This window comes from Saimiri boliviensis, chromosome 15 (genome assembly GCF_048565385.1).
Source record: "Saimiri boliviensis isolate mSaiBol1 chromosome 15, mSaiBol1.pri, whole genome shotgun sequence".
NCBI classification, from domain to species: Eukaryota; Metazoa; Chordata; class Mammalia; order Primates; family Cebidae; genus Saimiri; species Saimiri boliviensis.
Genome location: NC_133463.1, coordinates 61,698,728 through 61,722,317, shown reverse-complemented (window position 1 = coordinate 61,722,317; position 23,590 = coordinate 61,698,728). Strand labels below are relative to the sequence as shown.

Genomic DNA, 23,590 nt, shown 5'->3' with positions numbered 1-23,590 from the left:
TAGCCAATTTGTAAAATTTGAAGTTAACTAATTAATTCTATATTATTATAGTAGAATAATGAAGATTTTAGGATTGCCCATGTTCCAGCTTCTATAGTGGATCTGAAATAATAGGATATCTTTAGAACCCTCATAGAAATTTTACCACATCATCTGGTTATATTCTTCTGAAGGTTATTCTAAAGCACCTATATATTAACATCAACTTACTTATTTTCATTTCATCTTAAAATTATGAAACCCTGGCATTATTTCTTTAGTTACCATCTTCTCTTTTTGTGTATTGGGTGCTCAAGCCACACTGCACCCACTGCAATGTGGCTTCAGCACGCAATACCCTAATAGAGACAGTCTCATAGTGAAGACCTAAATGTGATTAAATCCATTGTGTGGTTCATCTTTCTAGCTCTGTCAGCAGCTGTCTATCCTGCTGTTCCTCCCTTGACTCCTATTAGACTTTTTTTAATCCTTAGAACCCAGGACACCAATATTTCTTGTATTTTGTTTTGTTTTCTCTTCTACATCTGTAGCTCCTACTTCTATATCCCCACATGGCCTCCTCTTCTAATTCAACCCATTGTTCAAATATTACTGTTTATGAGATTCTGTGGCCCTTGTTTATCTCACTTTACTTTCTCTGGGTCATTGTTTAATTCCATGGCTTCAGCTACTTTTATGTGCTAGAAATGTCCAGGACCTAAATCATAATAGACAATCAGAAAACATATTTTTGAATGAGAAGCAGAACAAATGATGAAATCCAGACCTCAATATCTAACCCAGACCTCTCACCTAAGCTTCACAACCTGTATCCAACTGCCCACTGGAGGTTTTCAGCTAAACTTCTTGATGGCATGTCAAATTCGACCTATCTAAAACTGACTTCATATAATTGTCTCAAAATTTTAGATCTTTCCCAGTGTTCTTTCTCAGAACAACTTCCTCATCCATTAAGTTGCACAAGCCAGAAATCTCAATTCTTCTCTGACTCTTACTCGGTACAATGAAATTCATCAGGTTTGTCTTTCACAAATCTCTTAAAGAAGTCTGTTTCTTTCCATCTACATTTTTACTACCCAAGATCAGGCAGCCATCATCCTTGTCCTAGGTTCTTATTCTCCTCCAATCTATTTCTCATACGTCTAACAGAGTAACCATCTGAAAGTAAAAATCTAATACTATCATTTTCTTGTATATAATACCTCAGTTGTCGGCAATCTCCTTAACTCCTTTGATACTACTGATTGTGCCATTGTGCTCTGTTCTCATTTTATAACTATTCTATCTGACCTATTGTAGTTCCTTGTAAAAACCTAGCTTTCTTTTGCATCTGGACCCTTTGAGCGCATTTTTCTTTCTGCCATCAACACTATAATCTTTTATTTTGCTTATTCTTACTCAACATTTCTGTCTCAACTTAAATACATTTTCTGTAGAAGACCTTCCATGAACTTTAGACAAGGTTAAGTTCTCCTGCTGTATATTCTCACAGTTCCCTGGAATTTCTTTATCATAATACCTATCACATTTTTAATGTTACTGCTAATTATCTGTAAGCTCATGAGACAGTGCCAAGTCCATTCTGACAGCTAGTACAGTACACCCTGCACAGTGCCTGGCAGTATATTCTCAGTAAATATTTTTAGAACAAACCAATGAATACATGCACAGGTGGAGATTTTACTATTTTAGAGAGTTAGCAGGGATAATAAACTACTAATGTTTGCAGAAAAACTATGTTATATATCAGTAATCCTAGGCAAACAGTATTCAAAACTGGACACATATGAATAACACTAAAACTGTTCACTGAGGAAGTATTTAGTTTATTGACTGAACTTTGGAAAATGAAATTTGAATTTGGCAGAACGTTTAGCAAACATATAATGTATAAAGCATTTTGGGCTTTTAATTTAAACAGGCTAGAAAACACTATCAAAGACTTTTTTCTAATTAACCACTGATACAGATGCTAGTTTTAGTCATATCACTGAGTCATAGGAACTTGTAACACACACACACACACACGCACTATATATATAATATAGATATATATATGCATATATATGTGTGTGTATATATATATATATATATATGACATATCTGAAACTTTACTAAATTTACGTAAAAGCTACTTGGCTAGTACACTAGGTTCAAAGCAATGTTTAATATTTTTCTCTGTTGGGCCAAATATGTGTGTGAATAAAGAATTATATGAATATTCAATAAATAATATATGAGATAAAATGGGATAGTCATTGGTGAAAAAAGGAGAGAAGAAGAAACATTTGGAATGCTGAAAAATTATAATAATATAGAGTAATTGAACGTTCTTTGGAAATAACCTCAACAGATAGATTAATTTGTTAAGTTAATGTAACATGAGAGTTTCCAACTCTTTGTGTGAAAGAGTGGATTCATTTGTTTGTTTATATTAGCAGAATTTATTTCAATGGGGCTACATTCAAAATTAACAGTGCTAGTTATCAAGAAAAGGGAAATATTTATGTAATAAACCATGGGGGAAAACATACTGGTTACATTATTGGATCAATTTACAGCGTGTTTATCATGATTTTATATAATCTAAAGTTAAACAGAATTTGAACAGCTATATGATAGATGTCTAGTTTTAATGATTGGAAATACATTGCCTCATAAAGTTATTCCATTGCCATGATGGACAACTATATTTAATACAAAGTTACTCTGAACACTGAGTGAATAATTACCGTTTTTAAAATCTTCAGTTGGGTTTCATGTGCTTTCTGCCATAGTGAGTACTCGATCATTTATTTGAGTCCCTTAACAGATCTCGTAGCATCATCTACCAGTTCTTCTGGCCAAATTCTGCTTCTACACTCTTTATATGTTTATTATGCCAAACTACTTTCACAATGTACCTCGAATCCCAGTGGCAAATTATATTACATCTCTCTGGCTGCTGCAAGAAATTGCCATGAGTTTTATAGTTACAAACATCAGATTTTTTTTTTTCCCTCATAGCATTGGAGGCCAGAAGTCCAAAATCCGCTTTACTACACTGAAATTAATTTGCGGCAGAACCCTTCTTCCCTTGTTCCTTCCCCATCCAGGGTCTCAAGAATGAAAGAATCTCCTCCGTTTTTTCTGCTTATAGTGGCTACTGGTATTCTTTGAATTCTGGCCACATCACTCCAATTTCTGCCTCCATGGTCATATGGTCTTCTCTTCTATGAGTGTTGAATCTTCCTGTGGCTCTTTTCCCCTTTCTCAAGATTCTTAAATTAAGCTTACCTGAAAGACCGTTTCTGTATATGGTAGTATTTACAGGTTCCAGGGATCAGAACCTATCTTCAGGACCCATTATTCAGCAATACACACTAGACATATGTATCCAGAAGTAAACTGACTTTCTTTCTCCCACCTAGGTAACAGAATTTCCTGGAGATGTCTACATTTTAGCTCTTGCTACCCTGCTACTCTGAATAACTCAGAAAAGAAAATAAACTGCAAAATTTTTTTCCCATTCTGTTGGTTGCCAGTTCACTCTAATGACTGTTTCTTTTGCCATGCAGAAGCTGTGGAGTTTGATTAGGTTCCATTTGTCTATTTTGGCTTTTGTTCACAATGCTTTTGGTGTTTTGGTCATGAAGTTCTTGCCTACGCCTATGTCTTGAATGGTTTTGCCTAGATTTTCTTCTAGGGCTTTTATGGTGTTAGGTGTTATGTTTAAGTCTTTAATCTATCTGGAGTTAATTTTAGTGTAAGGTGTCAGGAAGGGGTCCAGTTTCTGCTTTCTGCACATGTCTAGCCAGTTTTCCCAACACAATTTATTAAACAGGGAATCCTTTCCCCATGGCTTGTTTCTGTCAAATTTGTCAAAGATCAGATGGTTGCAGATGTGTGGTATCGCCTCCGAGGCCCCTGTTCTGTTCCATTGGTCTAAATCTCTGTTTTGGTACCAATACCATGCTGTTTTGATTACTGTAGCATTGTAGTACAGTTTGCAATCTGGCAGTGTGATGCCTCCAGCTTTTTCTTTTTGCTTAGGATTGACTTGGCTATGCGGGCTCTTTTTTGGTTTTATATGAAGTTTAAGATGTTTTTTTTCTGTGAAGAAGGTCATTGGCAGCTTGAAGGGGATAGTGTTGAATCTATAAATTACTTTGGGCAGTATGGCCGTTTTGGCAATATTGATTCTTCCTAACCATGAGCATGGAATGTTTTTCCATTTGTTTGTGTCCTCTCTTATTTCCTTGAACAGTGGTTTGTAGTTCTCCTTGAAGAGGTCCTTTACATCCATTATTATTTGTATTCCTAGGTATTTTATTCTCTTTGTAGCAATTATGCATGGGAGTTTGCTTTTGATTTGGGTTGTTGTTAGTCTGGTGTTGGTGTATAGGAATGCTTGTGATTTCTGCACAATGATTTTTGTATTCTGAGACTTTGCTGAAGTTGCTTATCAGTTTAAGGAGATTTTGGGCAGAGATGATGGGATCTTCTAAATATACATTCATGTCTTCTGCAAATAGAGACAAGTTGACTTCCTTCCTTCCTAATTGAATACCCTTTATTTCTTTTACTTTCCTGATTGATCTGGCTAGAATTTCCAATGACAAAGGGCTAATATCCAGAATCTACAAAGAGCTAAAGCAGATTTACAAGAAAAAAACAAACAAACCCATTCAAAAGTGGGCAAAGGATACAAAGAGACACTTTTCAAAAGAAGACATATATGAGGCCAACAAACATATCAAAAAATGCTCATCATCACTGGTCATTAGAGAAATGCAAATCAAAACCACATTGAGATACCATCTCAAGCCAGTTAGAATGGCAGTCGTTAAAAAATCTGGAGACAACAGATTGCTGAAGAGGATGTGGAGAAATAGGAACACTTTTACACTGTTGGTGGGAGTGTAAATTAGTTCAACCATTGTGGAAGACAGTGTGGCGATTCCTCAAGGATCTAGAAATAGAAATTCCGTTTGATCCATCAATCCCAATACTGGATATAAACCCTAAGGATTATAAATTATTCTATTATAAAGACACATGCACATGTATGTTCACTGCAGCAGTGTTTACAATAGCAAAGACATGGAACCAACCCAAAGCCCATTGATGATAGACTGGGCAAGGAGAATATGACACATATACACCGTAGAATACTATGCAGCCATAAAAAACGATGAGTTTGTGTCCTTTGTAGGGACATGGATGAATCTGGAAACCATCATTCTCAGCAAACTGAAACAAGAACAGAATATCAAACACTGCATGTTGTCAAATCATAGACAGGTGTTGAACAATGAGAACACATGGACACAGGGAGGGAGCATCTCATATTGGGGTCTGTGGGGAGGGCTAGGGGATGGACAGCAGGGGTTGTAGAGATTGGGGAGGGACATGGGGAGAAATGCCTAATATAGGTGACAGGGGGATGGAGGCAGCAAACTACCTTGCCATGTATATACCTATGCAATAATCCTGCATGATCTGCACATGCACCCCAGAACCTAAAAAAAGAAAATAAATTATTCTCAAATTTATCCTTTCACTTCCTCATCTATTCACATCACACAAAATTTAATAACTTCCTCTGCAGCAACACATGTGACATCTGGGTTCCCATTTTTACTACTCCTGCCTCCAATACACTTCAGTCTCTTCTTGTTTTATATTGCAATACATATTGAAATATTACTGAAATAGGTATTGAAATTGCCTTTTCACTTTTACTTTCTTCACCCAATGCAGTGGTGTACTTAGAGCACAGTCCTAATTATTTTCATCTTTTGACTTCTAAAACCTTTACTGGAAAACTGAAGGTATCACTATGTCTTGAAGTACACAGTTATCATGCTAGTGTTTAGTTTTTTATTGAGTCTCTCCCCAATCTTCCTCATAGCTAAGATTTATTGAGTCCTTACTACATGCTGTGCACTTTATATGAATTAACTAATTTAATTTTTACAATGGATCTATGAATTAGATACCCTTACAACAATGATTTATGTAAATAATCTGAGGAACAGAAAGATTAACAACTTTCCTAGAGTCACATGCCAATGAGTAGAGTGAGCCAGGAGGTTGCAAACCCAGGCTCTTTGATTCTAAGTTCTCTTGTATTTAGCTACTAAGCTCTACTCTTTCAAACTTTTTTATACTTTCTCTAACTTTGCATGTGTATTTCTTCTTGTGTAAATACCCTCCACTGCGGCTAAATAAGATTACCCATGGTCCACTAAATGTGGCTCATGGTTTACCTCCTTTTACATTGTTAGACACTCAATTATTTCCTTCCATGGAAAAACTCAATATCTTAAGCTTAGCCCAAATGTCAACTTCTGCATGAATCCTCACATTTTTCAAAAAGCTGAATGCAGTATTTTCTTCCTCTAAAGTGAAAGAAAGGGAAATTCCATATGAAGAGAGAATTGATAGTTGTTTAAGGAGGTATTACAATTATACAGCTTTACTTCTGGTCTTCTTCCTGTCTTAGAACGTTGCCATGGGGCCTAATGCCAATCATACAGGCAGGGTATCTATTGCCATGTGGCACTCAGCCCTGGAAAGAGGCACCAGCATTCATTTTCGTGAAAGAATAATGATGGGTTATGTCACAGATAAGAAATTTTTAATGAGTGAAATTGCTGTAATTATTTAGTGAATGAGTGCAGTATGTATATTTTCAACAGACTTCAGGTAAAAAAAACTTGTAATAAAGTTATTCCTTTTTCTCTTCTAAAACTATAATGTTTTTTAAATAGCAAAATAGATAGTATCTGCAGTTGTGAGAGTCCTGTGGGTTGTTGCAAAAGCTCAAGCTGTGCCAAGTGATGTGCAATAAAGTAACATATGCCTCTTTCTTTAAATAAAGTTTAATATACAGGAGAGAATTAAACCTCCCCAGTATTTCCTTTCTCAACTTTAAGGACTTTCACAGTGACTTACTTATTATAACCATATTTATTAAAATAATTTTATAAAGATACATTTGAATTAATTACAAAATATTACTTTTGGTCATCCATAATAAGACTTCTTAAAAAATATCCACATTAAAAATCTTTAAATAAAAGGAAGAGAATAAATTGAGCAAAGTTTATGCAAGAATAGGATAAATTAAAAGTATCCAGAAATAAACCTGGTTTTAAAAAGGCATATTCTAAGGCCCTATAGGCTTGTAGACCACAAATCTGATTTTTCCTAATAGGTACAAGCACATCAGAAAACTCAATCAGTGACATATAAATAAAAATTAACCAATTGTCTTGAACATGGCTTCAGATTCTGGCACTGAGTCTTTAGAATAACTCAAAGCTTTTGAAAAGGGAATGTTCTGAGATAATAACAGACACTGCTCAGGTTACACCCATAAGGAACATTGCTAGGTGTTACAAAGGCTTTTCTGTGTAAAAATCAGTTCATGTAAGTCAGTTCAATAATGGCAAAAATCAGTTCTGTCAAAAACTCTTCTATGAAGGGTCTTGATCATGTGGTCTAGAATTTAAACTCTCTTTTCCAAGGTGGTATGGTGGACTATGGTTATGTGTATCAGTTCGAAATTTGCATTCTTACCTGTAATTATTACTTCACAGGTGCAAGTTGTTAGCTTTGCTACAGAACATAATTGGGATTCTCTGGACTTTTATGATGGAGGAGACAACAATGCTCCAAGACTTGGAAGTTATTCAGGTAAATAAGATATCTGAGCTTAATTAAAATATAGAAATAACTGGAATATAAAAGAATAAAGAGCTACCTACAACTCTTACTTGGTAGTTTTAATTTGCTTTTTACAAACTATACACGAAAATACAAGGACTGAAGTTTAAAAGATTTGATGATTATATCAATATTGCTGTTTAAAACCTAATTATATTCTTACTAATTTTTCTATATTTGTGTAATTATTTATTGATGGTTTTATGTTACTGGCAATAGTTTCAGCTGAGTTGGGGTTCAGGAATAGTATGTGTGTTCTTTTCCTTAAAGGAAATGAATGTGCAATAATAATTAAAAATTGGACTGTGCTTTGAATTATGTGCTATGAAGTCATGACAATAATCATTGAGATAGTATAACAACCAGGTAAATGCTACAAAATACTGTTAAGTGAGAATAAGAGAATACAGAATTATTTCTAGGAAATGAATAAAATTGTATAAAGTTAGTATATACATGTTTAAAAGACCAGAAGAAATAAGTCTTTTTTTTTATATGTATAAGATGTTGACTGGTTTTTAAAATGTGTTAGATTTATTAAGGTTTTTATTTTTTTGAGATGTAGTCTTGCTCTGTCTCCTAGGTGGGAGTGCAGTGGTAAGATCTTGGTTAACTGCATCCTCTGCATCCTGGGTCCAACCAATTCTCCTGACTCAGCCTCCAAAGTATCTGGGACTATGGGCATGCACTACCACGCCCAGCTCATTTTTGTATTTTTTGGTAGAAACATGGTTTCGCCGTGTTGGCCAGGCTAGTCTTGAACTCTTGACTTCAGGTGATCTACCTGCCTCAGCCTCCCAAAATGCTGAGATTACAGTTTTGAGCCACAACACCCAGCTAGATTTATTGACATTTTAAAGGTAATTTATGCAATAATTTAAAAGTTTCTTTTGGCATATAGACATTGAAATAAAAAGTTTTACTTTGCTAATTTTTTACTATTTTTTTAATATCTGGAAATATAAATATAGCTAACCTATTAACTTATTCATTTCAGATATGCTGAAACAAATTTGAATGGATTTAAGCTTTTAAGAGATTTTTAAATAGAGTAGTGGAACCAATTTTTAGCATCACCAAAGTGGAAAAGAAAGAAATACCTGCAGCAGGAGTTATTTGATTTAGGCATGAACAGTACAGATTTAGATAGAAATCTTAGAAAACTCTCACACAGTTTTTAGTACACTTTTACTTATAATAGATTAGGGGTAATATTTTATTATTATTATTACCATTATTATTTTCATTTTTAGAGACAGAGTCTGGCTCAGTTGCTCAGGCTGGAGTGTGGTGGTGCAATCATAGCTCACTGCAGCCTTGAATTTTTAAGCTTAAGTGATCCATCTGCTTCAGCTTCCTGAATAGCTGGGACTACAGGCATGTGCTACAATCCCTATTATTTTTTTATTTTTTATTATTTTTTAGAGGTTGGGTCTCCCTATGTTGCCCAGGCTTGTCTCCAACTCCTGGCCTCAAGCAATCTTCATGTCTTACAGCCTCCTGATAAGCTGTAATTGTCATCCCATGATTAATACATGAGCCACCACACCCATCTGTAATACTTTTAAAATAATAATATAATGATAGTAAAAGTGATAAGTAACAGCTGTTGAATACCAAGTGCTAGCTTTGTGTGACATTTGCCACGCATTTCCTTATTTTGATCTCTCTAGCAGACCTATGTAATTGAGGCTTAGAGAGATTAAGTTCCTTGGGATTGTACAACTAATGTTAGAATAAAATTGGGACCCTGCTGATGTGACTCCAGAACTAAAGGTCTTAATCACTAAGATCCTCTAACAGACTTAAGGCAGATGAAATGACCTTTCAAGTTTTTGTTTATCCCTGTCTTCAGTGGTTGCTATTAGCACACTATGGCCAAAAAAAAAGCAAGTGTGTGCTCTGTAATAAGTTCCTTCTGTTATTTCACAGAAGATATCACGGGTGAGGTCCACAAAGTTGTACAAAGCAAATATAAAGAAACTAGTCTTATAAAGAAACGTTTGTAATGATCTCAATTCATATGCTTATTGATCTTTGTCTTAAAATGTAGAATTAATGCTTAGTTATTTTTATGCTTGCCATTTGAAACTGCTAGAGTTGGAGTCAAAGATCTTAAACTATTAGCTCAATAGCAAAGTTAAGAAATAACTAATTCAAGTAGATACTTTATATTTTCAAACTTAATAACTTACTTAATAAAATATAAATTTGATCTCCTTTAGAAATCCAGAAAATCATAATTATAATACATTTGCTGAAAGACAAGAGTAACAGTAGTTCATAATTGGAATTTTTTGGAAAGCTGACTGCCAGCTTTGCTGTCAGAGGCACTTGACCTGGTATATAATAATCTATCTATCTTTCTCTACTGTCTAACTTTAATTAATTATTAAAAGGAAATCAATGACTATATTAGCTGACTCATACAAACTTTTTACTATACTATAAAAATCACATGCAGGCTAGGCACAGTGGCTCACGCCTGTAATCCCAGAATTTTGGGAGGCCAGGATGGGTGGATCACCTGAAGTCAGGGAGTTCAGGAACAACCTGGCCAACATAGTAAAACTTCGTCTCTATTAAAAATGCAAAAATTAGCTGGACATGGTGGCGGATGCCTGTAATCTCAGCTACTCAGGAGGCTGAGGCTAGAGAATCACTTCAACCCTGGAGGCAGAGGTTTCAGTGAGCCAAGATTGCACCACTGCACACCAGCTCCATCCACAAGACTGAAACGCCATCTCAAAAAAATAAATCACATGCAAAGTTCAAAATTAAGGTTATTATTTATTCATTTTTAGTTTGCAAACTCTGTTTTATTTATTGTTTTTATTTCTTTTTAAATTAATTCACAAATATGTTACATCAGGCAGTTAAAACTGGTTATACTTTGACAATCAGAAGCCTCTGGTATAACACAGTCTTCCAAAAAACATATTGGAAAACAGAGAGAATACACGGTAATAATCTCTTTGAAAGCAATCATTGGAAACATTAATGTTTTTAACAAAATATAACTTTACATATATTTGTATTTATTGTTTATTATTAGTTCATGCATGCAGTACTGAAATTCACATGAAATTCAACATTTATTTTAGGTAAACATGTCAAATATACAGCTTTAACTTTCACCAGCTCTTTTTGCTCCTACTTATTTTTAGGAAGCAACTTAAAGTCATCTCAAGTGGTCTGTCTTCTTAGAAACAGGAAAAGTACAATGAAAGAGAATTGTGAAAAAAATACTTATATTAAAATTTTTTGAGAAATAGCTTGATTAATGCATATTTTTAGGGGTCATCTATTGGCTGATTAGTAAACTTACTTAATTTTGTTATAGTATTTATTACCTGACCATTGCCTTGCCTTCTCAATTATCATTTCAGGAACAACAATACCTCATCTTTTGAATAGTACATCTAACAATCTGTATCTAAATTTTCAATCAGACATCAGTGTTTCAGCTGCAGGATTTCATCTTGAATACACAGGTAAAAATATCATGTGCTGTTTAGAAAGGTTGAGAACAAGTTTATATTAATTAAAAAATAGTTTTATGAATATGTATATATTATAGCCACTTTCTCAAATAAAACATTGTCTTATTTTCTTAAAATTTTGAAGCATTACTTCAATTTAGTTACAAAATTATAGGGATAAAGTTTTAATGATTTCACAAAAATTTACAAGTATTTCTTTTGTTATTGAGTAAGAATAATTAATGTGAAATCTACCATCACAACAAATGTTTAAGTGTGAAATATTTTATTAACTGTAAGTCCAATATTATGCAACAGCTCCCTGGAACTTATTCATGTTGCATGACTGAAACTTTATACCCACTGAACCACAGCTCTTTAATTCCCCCTCTTCCTATCCCCTGGCAACCACCATTCTACTCCGTTTCTTTGGGTTTTACTATTTTAGATTTTCCATGGAAGTGGAATAATAAAGTATTTATCCTCCTGCGATTGGTTTAGTTTACTGTATAATACCCTCAAGGTTCATCGGGAGGTCCTTTGGTCTGTATTTCTCTTTTTATCCAGTATTACACTGTTTTGGTAACTGTATCTTTGTAATATATAATCAGGAAGTGTGAACCCAACAATAATTCTTACCCCAGAATCATTTGGTTATTCAAGATCTTTTGTGGTTCCATATGCATGTTAGTATTTTTTCTTTATTTGTGGAAAAACATGTCCCAGATTTTGATAAGCATTCAATTGAATCTGTAGATTGCTTTGTATAGTATGGACATCTTAAGATTATTACGTATTCCAATCCATAAACATAAGATGTATTTCTAATTATCTATATCTTCTGTAAATTTTCTCATCACATTTTTGTAGGTTTTGTTTTATTTTGTTTGTTTTTGAGATGGAGTTTCGCCCTTGTAGCCCAGGCTGGAATGCAATGGCATGATCTTGGATCACTGCAACCTCTGCCTCCTGGGTTCAAGTGATTCCCCTGCCTCAGCCTCCCAAGTAGCTGGAATTACAGGTGCTCAACACCACACCCTGCTAATTATATATTTTTAGAAGAGACAGGGTTTCAGCATGTTGATCAGGCTGATCTTGAACTCCTGACCTCAGGTGATCCACCTGCTTCAGCCTCCTAAAATTTCGGTATTATAGGCGTGAGCCACCTTGCCTGGCCTACCATTGTGTAGTTTTTGGTGTACAAATAAAATTCTATGATTTTTTTTCGTGCTATTGCAAATAAGATTATTTCTTTAATTTCCTTTTAGGATGGTTTATTTTTAGTATATAGAAACACAATTGATTCTTCATATATAAATTTTGTATTTTGTAACTTTACTGATTCATTTATTAGTTCCAACAGTTTTTTTTTTTTTAATGGAGTCTCCTCAGCATTACTGATACATATGATTATTTGTATTTCTGGGATATATGTGATATTTTTATACATTTATACAATGTTTAGTAACCAAATTGGGATAATTGGATTATCATTTATAACATCAATCATTTATTGTTTATGTTGGGAACATTCCAAATTTTTCTTCTTATTAAAATATACAGTAACTTAGCATTAACTATAATCCCCCTGTTTATCAAACATCAGAATTTATTCTATCAAACTGTATTTTTTCACCCATTAACCAACCTCTCTTCATCCTTGCCTTCCAAGTCACCCATCTCAGCCTGGGGTAACCATCATTCTACTCTTTACTTCCATGAGATCAACTTTTTTAGCTTCCCCATATGCATGACAATATGCAATATCCATTTTTCTATGCCTGGCTCATTTCGCTTAACATCTTCTAGTTCTACTCATGTTGCTGCAAATGACAGGATTTCAGTTTTATGGCTGAATAGTGCTCCATTATAATATATACCACATTTATCCCTATCCACTCATCTATTTAGGGACACAGTTGATTCACAATATCCATATCTTGTGAATAGTGATGCAATAAACATGGGAGTGCCGGTATCCCTTTGATATACTGATTTTCTTTCTTTTGGATATATACCCAGCAGTGGGATTGCTGGATCTTATGTAGTTCTAGTTTTTCTTTTTTTATGAAACCTCCCTACTATTGTTTAAAATGCCTCGACTAATTTACATTCCCACTAACAATGTATAAGAGTGCCCTTTTCTCCACATTTTTTGTTTGTTTGTTTGACAATACCACTTTAATTGGGGGAAGATGACACCTCACTGTGGTCCATGAATCTTTATGTTGCTCCACATTTAGGATTTTCTCATCTGTAGGCAGGGACAATTTTACTTCTTCCTTTTTGACTTGGATGCCTTTTGTTTCTATTTCTTGATTAACTCCTCTGGCTAAGACTTACAATAGTATTTTAATTAGAAGTGGAGAGAATGGATATCCTTACCTTGTTCCTGATCATAAAGAAAAAGCTTTTTCTTTATCTTGTTCCTGATCACAAAGAAAAAGCTTTTTGTTTTTTACCATTCAGTGTGATGTTAGTTATGGGCTTTTCATATATGTCCTTAATTATGTTGAGGTAAATTTCTTATACACTTAGTTTTTCTGAGAGTTTTTAATAATGAAATGGTGTCAAATACATTTTTTGCATCCATTGATACAATCATGTGACTTTTATTCTTCACTCTGTTAATGTGGTATATCACATTTATTGATTTGTATACATTTGACCATTGTTGCATCTAAGGAATAAATTCCACTTGGTCGTGGTATATGTTTTTTTAACCTGCTGCTAGATTTAGCTTACTAGCCTGTTGTTGAGGATTTTTGCATCCATGTTCAGAAGGGACATTGGATCACAGTTTTCTTTTCTTGTGGTGACTCTGGCTTTGGTATTAGGACAGGGTTGACAGCAATAAATAAATTTAGACGTATTTTCCCCTCTTCAACTTTTTTGGAAGAGTTTGAGAAGGATTGAAGTTAATTCTTTAAATGTAAGGTAGAATTCACCAGTGAAGCCATCTGGTGCTGTGCCTTTCTTTGTTGGGAGGGTTTTGTTAAGTGATTCAATCTTTTTACTAGTTACTGGTCCATGTAGATTTCTGTTTCCTTACAGTTTAGTCTTGGTAATGTTTATATTTCTAGGAATTTTTCCATTTTTCTAGATTATCCAATTTTTTGGCATGTAATTATTCATAGCATTCTCTTATTCTTTTAATTTCTATGCATCAATTGTAATGCCTGCTTTATAATTATAAGTATTTTTAAATTGTGAAAAGGGAGCTAGATCCTGTAGAAATTTTGAAACTGAAATTAGAATAGGTGGCTACTTTTGATACAGAAAATGTACATTCATCTCCCAAATTCCTGCAAAACTTTTCATCATAAAAGTAGATTAGTTCCCCTGTTAAACATATATATGAGACAGTATGTCATTCCATACATAATATTATCACAAATGTAATTAGGTGAGTGTTTGGGTAACTGTGGTTTTTCTTACTTTCTTCTTAAAATATAAGCTCCAGAAGACAAAATCTGTCATAGCACTTTGTCATGTCCACTTAGAGTATTTTTGTGTCTTTAACACCGAGGCCAGTTCCTGCAACTTATCAATCATTCAAAATATACTTGTTGAATGAACAAATAAACAAACGGACATAAAACCCAGAGGTAAAAGATAACAAACATTTAATATTGATATATATCATTAACGTTAGCATACCTACAGTGATGCTGGTGCCCATAATGGGATTTAGAACCTAAGTGTTGTATATGTTTTGTTATTCTGCTGGCTTCTGCTTCCTGAAGTTACTTCACTGAGTATTAGCTCCTCAACATCAACTCATTTAGGCCAATTATTATCTCACTGAAGTACCATTACCTAAACTGGAAGTTTTGATAGAAGAGAAACTCTCAGTGGGAGCGAACAACAGCTGCAATTGATAAGCATTTGCTAAGTAAATAATAGTTTATTGATTTTTTTTACATGTTTTGGTTTTATAATGAAGTTTACTTTTCAGTTACTGCTAACTTCAGATACAATAAATGTATTACTATAATGCAAATACATAATAAATCCTTAAATTCATTCATTCATTCTTTATTCAACCAATAAATACTTTGAACACCTACCATATGTCAGGCATTATGCTCGACATAGAAAATGTGAAGATAGATATGTCACAGTATCTTTCTTTGAAGAGTCTAGTAGAAGATTCAGAAAGATAAAGCAATATTACCGTGCTTTGAATACAGTAATAGATGTGTTTGTAGTAGATCGCCCAAAAGCAATAAATAATCAGCTCCGTTAAGGAAATTCAGGGAATACTTCAAACAAGAGGTAACACTTAGGCTGAGTCTTAAAAAATATGTAGGAGTTTTATAGTTAAGCAAGAAGGGATAAATAGATTTAGCAGAGGAAAGTTTATGGTAAAACAGAGGTATGAAATATGCCACATTAGGAAAAATTCAAACTATTTCAATAGGGGTGGTATATCAAATTTGAGGAAGTGGCAGTAACTAAGGCCGTTTATATAGGCATGACTATTCTTGAAAGGTATAGGATGTCATAATGAGAAGTTTGACTTTGTTATAGGTGTCACATGTCAAAAGCAGCATATGTTTTGATAGTTATTCATAATACAGACCAATAAATTATCATAACTTTAAGTAAATTTAAAAAACTTTAAAAAGTCTCTGTAGTAGAGCTTTTGCATTTCTAAAATATGTTGATGAACACAAAATCCTTTATTGCATAAGATAATATATTGATCATTAAAATTCACAAAATGATATAGTTTTATATAATATTTTTCAAACTGTTCTTTGGTTAGAAATTCTTATTTTTAGTAAATGAGAGAAATTGAGCTGTATCCTAATTAACACATAATAGGTGCAAATAATACATAGTATCTTGCCTTTAAGAACAGAGAATTGCAAGTTTAACTGTCCTTTTTAAGGAAAATCAATAACTAGTCACATTAAATCTCACAATTTTAGGTCTAAGAAGCCAACATCTTTGACAGAAAAGACATGCTAGATATAATTTAAGTATTTAAATTATGATCTTTAATTTAGAAAGTAATGTTGAGTGTCTAAATGAAGGGCACTCTGCTTAGAACTGCAGGGGAATTGGGAGATGAATTAAACAAATCTCTTTCCCAATTGAGTGAAAACTTTATTACGTGGAATATGTTTTTCCCTTTAGTGCATTTGTGACTGGTTACCCAATTAAGTTACAACTTGTTATTTCTATAAAATGAGCAATCAAGGAAAGCCATCATCCTCTAAATTAATTATCTGAATTAAACTAAAAAAATGTGAGAAAGAATTTACTATTGGTAATGAATGAGCATAAGAATAAATAGATTCATTGGTGTATTTTATGTGCAGTTGCTTTAAATAATAACATTACCAACTCTCCTAATGGTCTAGAGGCTATTCAAAGTGAATGGCATTTAATCTGTTAGTTTGAATTCACATAATCTAGATGTTTGCAAAGTGATACTTCATGTTCAAAATGATCCCTAGATACTTCTTCTTCTTCTTTTTTTTTAATTGCATTTTAGGTTTTGGGGTACATGTGAGGGACATGCAAGATTGTTGCATAGGTACACATATGGCAGTGTGGTTTGCTGCCTTCCTTCCCCTCACCTGTATCTGTCATTTCTCCCCATGCCATCTCCTCCCACCTCCCCACCCCCCCATCCCTCTCCCATTTCCCCCCAATGGACCCCAGTGTGTAGTGCTCCCCTCCCTGTGTCCATGTGTTCTCATTGTTCAACACCTGCCTATGAGTGAGAACATACGGTGTTTGATTTTCTGCTCTTGTGTCAGTTTGCTGAGAATGATGGTTTCCAGGTTCATCTATGTCCCTACAAAGGACACAAACTCATCGTTTTTGATGGCTGCATAATATTCCATGGTGTTTATGTACCACATTTTTCCTATCCAGTCTATCATTGATGGGTATTTGGGCTGGTTCCAGGTCTTTGCTATTGTAAACAGTGCTGCAATGAACATTCGTGTGCATATATGAACAGACACTTTACAAAAGAAGACATACAGGAGGCCAACAAACATGAAAAAATGCTCATCATCACTGGTCATTAGAGAAATCCCTAGATACTTCTTAAGAGTGATTAGATAGCTAGATTCTTCACGTAAGGGAAAAATAAATAAAATATAGAGCAGGATATTTATGCAACTTATAAAATGTGTTAACTATATTTTTCAAAACCCACAAGGTGGCAACCTATTAGAAGATGATATTATAATCAGCCATGCTTTTTAAATCATGGTGTTTATAGGCCTTAACCAAGACATCAAAACAGTTACTGTATGCTTACTTTTAATTGCAACATATTTTAAAACTTCCCATATTAAAGTAAATATAATTAAAAATACCAGCACTACAAAAAGCATTTAAAGGTATAGAAAAATAATTTTATCAAATCATAATTTAGCAGAATTTAGTTTTCCATGTAGACAAAGATCTTTCTTTTTGAAGAAATTTAATAAATACTTTACTAAGCAGTACGCTTGACTGCATTGATCACCAAAAAAATACTACAATTGCATGTGCTGTTTTTAAACAAAGTCAGTGACTCTAAATTAAAATTAGAATTATAACTAGAAAACTAAAAGGATACAGAGAAACAGATGTGAAAAAGAGAGTTACAGAATATGGGAAAAGAGAAGACAAGCCGGGGAGAGGGACTGATGAAGAGAGGTGAGAAAAGAGACACACTGACAGTGGGAAATCAGTGCCAAAGGGTGACTAATGTTATTTTAATTAACTTTTAAAATTTTAGAATATGTTTTATGTTTGCAAATCTATTGTCTAATTAATAAGGACATTAACATAATATTTGCTAAGTATTAAGTTTAAATTCAGGAGAATGGTGGGAGATTGAACATGAAAATTGCAAGACTAAGTATTGCTTTACAAAATTAAAGACTAACAAATTCTGCTGTGGTCTTTAAGGACAAATGTATAAAACAAGCCATGGCAGCATTTTTGGCTGCGTTGTTAAGAACAGATTGAATAACAGTTAAAATGTGTTCGGTGGATCAAGTGCTACATAGAGCAGCTGCGGTTTAGAACAATATCCAGCAGGGCAATCAGACAGGCTGACTGTTCACTCAGTTGCACACTGGAGAATATTACTTCCAGAAACCTCAAAGAATACAGTGCCCTCTACTCAAGCACCACAGATTTTTTTTTTTTCACAAATAATATGTTTTGCTTATGGAAAGGGAATCTTAATTTCTGTCAAGTTTCAAAAAAGATAAGATTTTCTTAGTGGAGAAACATCTATTTTGTGAAAATTGAAGAATCTGTTCATTTGTGAAGGCAGATTTTAATAACTAAATATAGAAATTTTGAAGAACTTCCTTTGTATTTAGAGGCATCTCAAAATACTGATTGATATACAGCCTCTGTACGAGAAAACTGTGCTTTGTAATGCATGTAAAGACTAAATGATTTTTTTAAAAAAATACCTAATTTTAGATGCTTGAGAAAAGCAAAATACTTAAACAACTGGGTACTGGGGAAAAAATGATATTGTGTGTGAGTGATGTGTGTGTGTAAACAAGGTAGGCATATTAACTTTAACATCAAGGAGACAACTATTTCACTGTACATCTTTGGGTATTTCATTTGTGACAGTCTCTGAGATAAAAGTTCTGCCCACTGGGTAACATAAGGGAAGAATCACAATAGAGAAATCACAGTCTATAATCACACTATGAATACTAGCAACAGATGCAGAACACTTTAATTCTCTATAAAAAAGGATAGGATAGTGCTTTTTTTTTTTTTTTTTTTTCTTCATCCAAGAAAGTAAATTCTTACTATATTCCTAAAGGAGTATTTTAAATAGTGAAGGTTTCAGGAAACATGACAGGTGTTCTTTCTTAGTAAATGGAAATTTGGCTGAGATTCTTCCCAGCAAGTGAATGTTTTCTCCATCCGATTTTTCTAGTCATGAGGTTTTCAGGAAAAAAAAAACAAAAAAAAACAAAAAAAAAAAAACAAAAAAAAAAAAAACAAAAACATATCTCTCTATATATACATATAGATAGATAGATTGTTTGATTGATTTATTTTCTAGTGGCATAGTTGCTACACTTGCTTTTTATTTACTTAAATGCCTGATTTTTATGTACTCAAAAAGTCAATGCTGGCAGACATGTTGATTTATTTTTATTTATTTATCGTATTTTTATTTATTTATTTATTTATTTATTTATTTATTTATTTTTGGAGACAGAGTCTTGTTCTGTCAGTCACACTGGTGTGCAGTGGTGCCATCTTGGCTCACTGCACCTCCACCTCCCAGGTTCAAGCAATTCTCCTGCCTCAGCTTCCTGAGAAGCTGGAACTGCATGTTACACCACCATACCCAGCTAATTATTTGTATTTTAGTAGAGGTGGGGTTTCACTGTGTTGCCCATGCTGGTCTTGAACTCCTGTACTCAGGTGATCAGCCTCCCTCAGCCTCCCAAAGTGCTAGGATTGCAGGTGTGAGCCCCTACACCCAGCCAGAAAGGCTGATTTTTATTACGATAGTTATCTTTTCCCTTTTGAATCTGAGATAATGGCATTTTAGATTTAGAATGGCTTACCTCTAATATTACTATTATCACTATCTTTTGAATCAAACTAAAAAGTGATTAATTATCTGAATCAAACTAAAAAATGTAAAAAAGAATTTACTGTTGGTAATGAATACAAACAAATGGATTCATTGGTGTATTTTTTGTGTAGTTGTTTTAAATAATAACACTACTAATTCTCCTAATGGTCCAGAGACAATCAGACAAGTGCATTGTTCCTTCCGCTCAACCCTTTCTACACCTTGGTTTTATTAACATTTCCAGATATTTGGTCATTTCATATCATTACCTTCCTTTCTACTAAATAAAGGCCACATTGTTTAGCCTCTTCTTCCAACAAAGATTTCTTATTGTTTCAGTTTTCACACATGAATTTTGTAATATTCCCTCACTTAATCAAATGAAGTATTTGTTTTTAGATATATCATGCCTTTCCTCTCTATTTCTTTTATGATTTATTTCTTCCACTTGACATGCTTTACTTCTTTCTTTTTCTAGCTATAAGACTCTTAACTCTTATGTTTTACTCTAAACTGTGTGTGTGTGTGTGTGTGTGTGTGTGTGTGTGTATTATTTTTCTTTGTGAACTTCTTATTCAACTCCATCAGTGTTTGTTTTTTGTTGTTGTTGTTTTAGCCTGTGTTGGTAAAAATCTATTTTGTTTTTGTATGTTGGTAAAAATCTATCTTGTTTTTGTATATTTTGTATATTTTTGTATGTGGTAGTCCTCACTGTACCTTTCTTCCACCTTGTTCACTACACATTAACTTCTCTCTTTGGGACTGTCATTTGTTTGTTTGTTTGTTTGTTTGTTTGTTTTTGAGAAAAAGTATTGCTCTGTCACCCAGGCTGGAGTACAATGGCATGATCTTGTTTCACTGCAACCTCTGCCTCCCAGTTTCAAGCAATTCTCCTGCCTTAGCCTCCTGAGTATCTGCGATGAAGAGGCACACACCATCATCCCTGGCTGATATTTGTATTTTCAGTAGAGACAAGGTTTTTCATCATGTTTGTCAGGCTGGTCTCGAAATCCTGGTCCACCTCCTCAGCCTCCCAAAGTGCTGGGATTACAGGCATGAGCCACAGTGCCTGGCCTTTGCAGTTTGTTTTTATCTTACACATCACAGATATAATAGGAGAGAAAGATAATTACTATTTTACTTAAGACTGAGGGCTGGAAATCAGGTTAGCAAGGGGCTGGGGGAGACATTTAGGAAGGAATGTAATTCCTGTAGTGTAGAGGATGCTACAATGCTTGGTGCCACAAGCTTCTTGCGCCACTCCTCAGTGCTCATTGGATCTCAGCACCTTATGTGCTGCTTATCATGAAACACCTGCACACAAGTATTGCCAAGGGCTGAGGAGCTGTTTGAGATACCATGTCCTGTGTGGGAACTGTTTCAAAGGAAATCAGTGACCCCTGCATTCATACAATATTTTAAGAAGAAAAAGAGAAGGAGACCAGCAAGGAGGCTTGCTTCAGAGGAGCAGTACATGTGCAGTCATTTCCCTGCCCAGCATCATGTGCCCCAGTTGGATGTGGTCTAAGCCCTCACCTCTGCACACTTCCTTCCATGTGCTGGAGGACAGCAGTGAGATACCCCACAGGAGGCCAGGAGGCATCTGGGCAGTTGCATCTTTTCTGAACATCTTCTGCCTCCTTGCTCCTTTTCTATCCTAAATTTTAACTTACCTGATCAACACAGCACGAAAATGGTCTCTTCCTTCTCTGAATTCTGATATCATTTCCTTTTCACCTGTCTCAATGCCTGTATCTTCATTCAACAAATATTTACTGAACTCTATGTGTGTCAGGCATTGTTCACATTACTGAACAAAAGAGGCAATATACTTTTGCCCCTTGGGTTTTACAGTCCATCGGGTGCAGACAGATAAAAGGTGAAAATATAAAGTGAAAAGGAGTAATCTATATAATATTTTAGAGAATGATGTGTCATTGAAAAAAAATAGATGGAGAATTGAGGGATCAGGACTACTAGGGATAAATAAAGGGATGTTATGTTGGTCAGGGCAGACGTTATGGAGAAGGTGACATTTAAGCAAGTGTAGTGGAAGGTGGTGCAGGAATAAGCCTTGTTGATAAGTGCAAGGGAACAGCTAGAACAAATACCGCAAAACAGAAGTATGAAAAAAAAAAGTGAGGAAGTAGGAAATTAAGTGAGAGATGAAGAGGTAAGTGGGGTCCTATAAGCCATTGGAAGGGCTTTATTTTTGCTCTAATTGAAATGGAAATCATTAGGGAGATTTGAGCAGAGGAATGACATACTCTGATTTACAAGGTATTACCATGTTTTGCAATTACTAATGCTTAGATAATAATTGTAATTAGCATTCTTGAATTGTCTTTCTGCATGAATATTTAACTACTTTGGGGCAGTGTGTTGCACATTATTTGTTTCCAATAAGGCACAACATAATGTGTTGCTCTTTTTGTGTCCTCAATGAATATTTGCTGGAAAACTGAAAAAACAAAACAAAACAATGACTATATTTATCTGAGGCAGATGATCACTTTGTTTGACTATGGATAATGCCTCGGCTATTATCACTCAGTCATAAATACCTGACTTTTTTTTTTTTTTTTAGCAATAGCAAACTGTGATTTATTTATTTATTTATTTATTTATTTATTTATTTTTATTTTTATTTTTTTTTTTTTTGAGACGGAGTTTTCGCTCTTGTTACCCAGGCTGGAGTGCAATGGCACGATCTCGGCTCACCACAACCTCCGCCTCCTGGGTTCAAGCAATTCTCCTGCCTCAGCCTCCTGAGTAGCTGGGATTACAGGCACACATCACCATGCCCAGCTAATGTTTTTTTGTATTTTTAGTAGAGACGGGGTTTCACCATGTTGACCAGGATGGTCTCGATCTCTTGACCTCGTGATCCACCCGCCTCGGCCTCCCAAAGTGCTGGGATTACAGGCTTGAGCCACCGTGCCCAGCCTATTTATTTATTTTTAATTTATTTTTAGGTTTTCTTTAAGTTTTGGGATACATGTGCAGAATGTGCAGGCTTGTTACATAGGTATACATGTGCCATAGTGGTTTGCTGCACCTATCAACCTATCATCTAGGTTTTAAGCCCCACATGCATTAGGTATTTGTGCTAATATTCTCCCTCCCCTTGTCTCCCAAACCCCAACAGGCCCTGGTGTGTGATGTCCCCCTCCCTGTGTCCATGTGTTCTCATTGTTCAACTCCTATTTATGAGTGAGAACATGTGGTGTTTGTTTTTCTGTTCCTGTGTTAGTTTGTTGAGGATGATGGTTTCCAGCTTCATCCATGTCCCTGCAAAGGATATGAACTCATTCTTTTTTTTTATGGCTATATAGTATTCCATGGTGTATATGTGTCACAGTTTTTTATCCAGTCTATCATTGATGCAAACCATCAATGAATTCTAACAAGCTAGTTGCACCAAATGTGCTAGTTTCTAACATGTTCTTTTGTTAATTGCTTATTAAAGAATTAAATTTCAAAAATCATATATTTTAGAAGAAAACTCATTTTCATAACTTTTTTCTTCTTTTCAAGCATTAAACAAATCTAAAAGTTTATATTTTTAAAGGAAGTTTTCTATGTAGCAGAGTTAAATGTTTTCATATAAAAGCAAATAAAATTATTTAATAATATGATAAGTACTAATATTTGAGCTCACATTGGCATGTCTATGACTGCTTTCAAAGTGTGGTAAATTCCCATTATAAATGACCATTTGTATCAGAATAGTATGAACTGTAATTATTTGAATGACTGCTTAGGTTCTTTGATACTAGCTAATAATACTTCCATTGTCATTATTATAATTACA

At 34.4% G+C, this 23,590-nt stretch overlaps 1 protein-coding gene across 8 annotated transcripts in view; it reads left to right on the top strand.

Moving 5' to 3' along the window:
• CSMD3 (CUB and Sushi multiple domains 3) overlaps positions 1–23,590 on the top strand; it is a 1,243,168-nt gene that overhangs the window by 1,066,314 nt on the left and 153,264 nt on the right. For all 8 annotated transcript variants that reach the window (XM_039464529.2, XM_074387065.1, XM_074387064.1 and 5 more), the window contains 2 exons: positions 7,587–7,683; positions 11,103–11,207. In XM_039464529.2, the coding sequence (XP_039320463.1) occupies positions 7,587–7,683; positions 11,103–11,207 (202 nt within the window). The remainder of the gene's footprint in view (positions 1–7,586; positions 7,684–11,102; positions 11,208–23,590) is intronic.